This window comes from Otolemur garnettii, unplaced genomic scaffold, assembly GCF_000181295.1.
Source record: "Otolemur garnettii isolate 467f Iridium unplaced genomic scaffold, OtoGar3 scaffold00263, whole genome shotgun sequence".
Classification (NCBI taxonomy): domain Eukaryota; kingdom Metazoa; phylum Chordata; class Mammalia; order Primates; family Galagidae; genus Otolemur; species Otolemur garnettii.
In genome coordinates this window covers 166,436-172,825 of record NW_003852658.1, presented here as the reverse complement: position 1 = coordinate 172,825, position 6,390 = coordinate 166,436, and the positions used below count along the sequence as shown (strand labels likewise).

The following is a 6,390-nucleotide window of genomic DNA, read 5'->3' as shown; positions in this document are numbered from 1 at the left end:
AAAAAAAAAAAAAGTACATGGAAGATGCGATCTGGTGTAAGGCAGCGAAGAGTTAAAAGAAAGTACTTTGTGAACTTAAGATGCTTGAAACCAGCAATCGAAGTAGAGGGTATCAGGAAAGGGGCAGGAGGTGTGTTTTTGACCTTTGTCAGAATAGGAGTGAGGTGCCAGAGAGAATCATGGTTCCCCTGGTGTCAGTAAAGATCAAGATTTTGAAGGGGTGGAGCAGGAGCTAGGGAGTAAAAAGAGACCTGGGCCTGGAAAATGTTCGCCTTGGGAAACTTGGCAGATTACCAAATTGCCCTGAAGGGAAGAATCTTGAAAAATGAGTTTTATTTCCTAACACCATTTGTTTTCTCTCTACTAAATTGTGCTACTTTATAAGCCCACATGCTTACTTAGGAAGAAGCCCCAAACCAGCTGGACTGGTGGCTCACAGCTGTAATCTTGTAATCTTAGTACTGTAGGAGGCCGAGATGGGTGGATTGCTTGAGGTCAGGATTCGAGACCAGCCTGAGCAAGAGCCAGACCCAGCTGGCAGGCTGAGGCAGGAGGATCACTTGCGGTCAGGAGTATGTGACTCACCTGAGCCAAAGTGAGACCCCTATCTTTACTAAAAATCGAAAAAGTTAGCCAGGCATGGTGGGACTCACCTTTAATCCCAGCTCCTGGGGAGGCTGAGACAGAAGAATTGCTTGAGCCCAGAAGTTTGACGTTGCTGTGAGCTATGACACCATGGCACTCTACTCAAGGCAATAGAGTGAGACTTTGTCTCAAAAAAAAAAAGCTGCAAACCTTGCTGGTGTTCCTTGAAACAGTAGCCACACATGGAATAGAACATCCCCATGGTATATTTTAAGTGCCACTTATTTTATACGGAGTTCTACATCTATGCTATGTTTATGGGATGATCAGTATCAGGGCATCAAATCTGAATTTTGAAGAATGATGATCTTGGCTCGGTGCCTGTGGCTCAAGCGGCTAAGGTGCCAGCCACATACACCTGAGCTGGTGGGTTCGAATCCAGCCTGGGCCCGCCAAACAACAATGATGGCTACAACCAAAAAATAGCCAGGCGTTGTGGCGGGCGCCTGTGGTCCCAGCTACTTGGGAGGCAGAGGCAGGAGACTCGCTTGAGCCCAGGAGTTGGAGGTTGCTGTGAGCTGTGATGCCACAGCACTCTACCCAGGGTGACAGCTTGAGGCTCTGTCTCAAAAAAAAGAATGATGATCTAGGCTAGTTTTCCTAAATGCCAGATATGCATGGGAAGTTTGCAAAAGAACTAGTAAAAATATTAGGGAGAAATAATGGTGAAAAATATTGGTATAAGGAAAAGAAGAGTGACAGAGGAAGGAGAGAGGGAATGGTAGTGAAGAGCAGAGGGATGAGCTTGGTTTCCAGAGAAAGAAGAGAGAGGAAAGGATAGTTTAAATGTGAAATATGATGCTGTCTACAGATATTTTGAATTTCCAGAAAGTGAAAGGAATCAAAGACAGCAGTGAGACAAAAATATATACTAAGAATGGTCAGATATATGGATTTCTAACAAAATAAGTAGGGAGAAATTCTTCTTGGAGAAAGATTCTGAGAATTATTTAAGTAATAAGGAAATAACCAATGAGATGTGAAGAGGTCATGAGCCTAACCCTCGATACTGCTAAGGAAAGGAGAGAGGATGGAGAGCTAAGTAGAAATGACAGATGAAGTTAGTCTGGTTTTTACAAAGAGTTCATAAATTCCCAAGGTACATGTTTAATATAGGTTTTTATTTTTGTTGATGGATTGAGTGATTGATTGTCCAAATGCAGTAGTGACAAGGTGGGAAAGAGTAGAATAAGGAGTGTGATGGGTAACTGACAGTGACCAATCCGTTGAGATAACTCACTGTCTTCCGCCAGCCTTGACACAGGTTTCTAATAGAAAACAGGAAAAGAAAATAAAGTTACTATCACAAGGGCTATAATATATTATTTTATTATATATGTATATTATATACATATATGAGAGAGCAAGAGAGACATCTGAAAGTGGAATTCTTCCCTCCCCCCCTTTTTTTTTTGGCCGGGACTGGGTTTGAACCCACCACCTCCAGCTTATGGGGCCAGTCCCCTACCCTTTTGAGCTACAGGCACAGCCCAAATTCTCCCCTTTCAAACTGTGAAACACCCATAACATTCCTGCTGACATGTCTAGGCTAGCAGTAGCTTAAAATATTTTGCTCCATTGTCAGATCACATTTTGAACCTCAAGGCTCATATCAAGATGAACATATCAGTGGGATATTCTTTTGCAAAGGTCACTGTCAAATGACAGTTTGGGCATATAAAATCTAAAGTCACATATCCAGGCCCAGCGTGGTGGCTCATGCCTGTAATTCTAGCACTCTGGGAGGCCGAGGCAGGTGAATTGCCTGGGCTCATAGGTTCCAGACCAGCGTGAGCAAGAGCGAGACTCTGTCTAAAAATAGCAGGGCGTTGTGATGGGTGCCTATAGTCCCATCTGTTGGAGAAGCAGAGGCAAGAGAATCACTTGAGCCCAAGATTTTGAGGTTACTGTGAGCTATGACATCATAGTACTCTACTGAGGGTGACAAAGTGAGACTCTGTCTCAAAAAATGAAATAAAATAAAATCACATATACAAAGGGTGCCAGAAAATGTATATACATTTTAAGAAAGGAAAAAACGGTATTAAAATTGTAATACTCGGCTCGGCGGCTGTGGCTCAACTGGCTAAGGCGCCAGCCACGTACACCTAAGGTGGCAGGTTCGAATCCCCAGCCCAGACCCGGCAAAACAACAATGACAGCTGCAACCAAAAAATGGCCGGGTGTTGTGGCGGGCGCCTGTAGTCCCAGCTGCTTGGGAGGCTGAGGCAGGAGACTCGCTTGAGCCCAGGAGTTGGAGGTTGCTGTGAGCGTGATGCCATGGCACTCTGCCAACGGGGATAGCTTGAGGCTCTGTCTCAAAAAAAAGAAAAATTGTAATACTCAGTATACACTGAAAACATTTGTTATGTATATTGTATCTCTCTCTTTTTTTTTCTCTTTTGAGACAGTCTTACTATGTTGTCGTCGGTAGAGTACTGGGGCGTCATAGCTCGCAGCAACCTCCAACTCTTGGGCTTAAGTGATTCTGTTGCCTCAGCCTCCCAGGTAGCTGGGACTACAGGCTCCTGCCACCAGGCCCAGCCTTTTTTGTTGTTGCAGTTGTCATTGTTGATTTTAACTGGCCCAGGCTGGGTTCAAACCCACCAGCCTCGGTGTGCTCTAGAGCCTGGTGCTCTACTCACTGAGCTACGGGCGCCGCCTGTATCTTGTATTTCTTTTACTTGTAAAAGTCAAATGTAACCTGAGTATTACAATTTTAATACAGTTTTTCCTCTCTCTCTCTCTTTTTTTTTTTTTTTTTGAGACAGAGTCTCACTTTATCACCCTGGGTAGAGTGCCATGGCGTCACAGCTCACAGCAACCTCCAACTCCTGGGCTTAGGCGATTCTCTGACTCAGCCTCCCGAGTAGCTGGGACTACAGGTGCCTGCCGCAACGCCCGGCTATTTTTTGTTGCAGTTTGGCTGGGGCCGGGTTCGAACCCACCACCCTCGGTATATGGGGCCAGCTCCCTACTCACTAAGCCCCAGGTGCCGCCCCCGGTTTTTCCTTTCTTAAAATGTGTATATACTTTTTTTTGGCACCCTCTGTATATAAGATTGAAAAAAATTACAAGATGACATCTAGAGAAATATAAGTGCAAAGATGGGAAAGGAAAAGGAAATTATGCAAAGGTGATCTTAGGAAACTTAAAGTTCCTCAAAGGTTTGGTAGATACTCTTCATTTTAAGTTATTCTAAAGCCAAGGAGGAGTTTCTGAGTGAGAACTCTATAGTGGAAAGGGGGAGGAAACATAAGAGAATTAAATAACAAAAATGCCTCTATCAGTGTATAAGTAACAATTCTAAGAACTCAGATAGTTGACACATGAAGATGGGTTACTGATTTTCCACATTAGATATAGAAAATGAAATATACCAGCAAGGGATAAAGGCATCTACAGGTAGAGCTAGTGAACTCTGTATTCTTGTTGTTCATCCATCCACTCATTCAGCAAGTCTGTATTCAGCAACAGTGAAGTGTCAGACATAGTAGCATGTAGTCAGCTATAAAAATGGCATTGTCCCTAACCTTTATGAGAGCACACTCTTGGGGGAGGCAGATATGTAAATAAATAAATTCCCGAAATGTTTCACCTCACTGAAGTACAATCTACAAACGTGTCTTTGGTATTCTTCCACTTTCCCTTTCAGTTTCTCTGTCTGCTCGGTGGCCTTGCTTCTAGCTAGCTGTTAGAATCCTTCCCCAGATGCTTTCTGTTGATTAGGGAATGCTTTTTAAAAGTTTTGTAGTTTCTTCTTTTAATAGTAAATATAACACATGCTCATTGAAAACAATTCAGAAAACATAGATAAGGATATAAAAGAAAATAGCAGTCTGGGTGACTGTAGCTAGAGCCCTGGCCTGTGCACCAGGGATGGTGGCTTCAAACCCAGCCCTAGCCTGCTGGACAAAAAAAAAAAAAAAGCAATCACTCATAATCTCATTATCTGGGACAAAGTTTGCTAATGTTTTGGTGTCTACCAAACATACATATTTCTCTGCATTTCTTTCTATTGTTCTATCTATCTGTCATCTGTCTATTTTACCAGAAATTGTGTATACACAGTGTTCTGTAACTTGTTTTCTTCACTTAATGTATGAGTATCAGGGTCAGGGCATGGTGTCTCATGTCTGTAACCCTAGCACTCTGGGAGGCCAAAGCAGGTGGATTGCCTGATCTCAGGAGTATGAGACCAGCCTGAACAAGATCGAGACCCCTGTCTCGACTAAAAAAATAGAAAAAAATAGCTGTGTGTTGTGGTGGGCATATGTAGACCCAGCTACTTGGGAGGCTGAGGCAAGAGGATCACTTGAGCCTAAGAGTTTGAGGTTGCTGTGAGCTATGACATGAGAGCACTGTACTCAGGGTGACAGAGTAAGACTCTGTCTCAAAACAAAATAAGACAAAACAAGTATCATGGACCCATTTCCATGGCATTACGGCTCGGCGTCTGTGGCTCAAGCGGCTAAGGTGCCAGCAACATACACCTAAGGTGGCGGGTTCAAATCCAGCCTGGGTCCACCAAACAACAATGATGGCTGCAACCAAAAAATAGCTGGGCATTGTGGAGGATGCCTGTGGTCCCAGCTACTTGGGAAGCTGAGGCAGGAGACTCGCTTGAGCCCAGGAGTTGGAGGTTGCTGTGAGCTGTGATGCCACGGCACCCTACCCAGGGGGACAGCTTGAGGCTCTGTCTCAAAAAAAAAAACATAGATCTACCTTTTCACTTTCAGCATCTGCATAGCATTCTATAGTCTAGCTGAATGACAGCTTATTTAAACTGAACCCTTTAATGGGGGTCCTTCCTGGCCATTCTCCAAACATCAGAAGACCCACTTTGTCTGATGAAAAAATCAGAGCAACCTGTCAGAATAAAAACAAAGTGATGCAATATAATATTTATTTTTAGAAACAATTTCAAGAATGAGAAAAGGAAAGTGAAAAAGAAACAGCTGGTGAAAGGAACATTTTGCATTTGCAAATATTTTATTGCAAATGAAATAATTTCTTGCAAGTAAGTCTTGACCTTTTTATTCTTCTAAAACTCTGGAAGTGTCTAAAACACTTAAAATCAAATCAGATCACACCTGTTAAGGGTGAGGCACCAAAACTTCTGCTAGAGGATTCTCCACCCTCGTGTTTCTAGACTTTTAATAAATACCCTGAGGAGCCAGTGCTTCCTGCAGAGCTGCCTCATGGGCACTCAGTCAAGGAGAGACTCCCCTGGCCTGGACTTCCTCTGCTAAGGGAGTGAGGAGTCAGGTGTGGCTCAGGTATACTGAGAACATGCAGGAATGTCAGGAAATTGTCCTCTGAACCTGCTCTGTAGTGTAGCACTGGAGCTTTTGGAATACAGAAGGGGGGATGACAGTCACTGAGATAAGTGGCTGAGATTAGGAAAGCAGTCTGGGTCTGGTTGGCTCTAAGACCAGGAGAAAGTCCACACTGTGGTTTGCAGAAAGAGCTAGATGTCTGTTTAGGTGTTCCAGAGGCCGATGACGGTGAGGATGGAGGAGGCCAGGAAGAGCAGGTAGAGGCGGAAGAGCAGGGTGTCCATCATGTGGCTGAACTCCACCCACAGCTCCACCCGGCGCTGCTTCTGGGCCTCCTGCTCCCGCTGGGCCCCTGTCCCTCCTGAGACCCCGGTCAGCGCTGCCTCTCCGGGGCCTGGCGCCTTCCCCACCAACTCTACTGGCTCCTTCAGGCCTGGGGAAAGGACAGAGACTCAGGCAGGAATGG

At 44.5% G+C, this 6,390-nt stretch overlaps 1 protein-coding gene across 1 annotated transcript in view; it reads right to left on the bottom strand.

Annotated features, from left to right (window-relative positions):
• Window positions 1-6,000: 6,000 nt before the first annotated feature.
• The window catches only part of LOC105888300 (5-hydroxytryptamine receptor 3C-like), a 6,538-nt gene continuing 6,148 nt past the window's right edge, over window positions 6,001-6,390 (bottom strand). Inside the window, exon 8 of the mRNA XM_012813404.2 lies at window positions 6,001-6,357. Within this exon, the coding sequence (XP_012668858.1) occupies window positions 6,128-6,357 (230 nt within the window). The 3' untranslated portion in view covers window positions 6,001-6,127. The remainder of the gene's footprint in view (window positions 6,358-6,390) is intronic.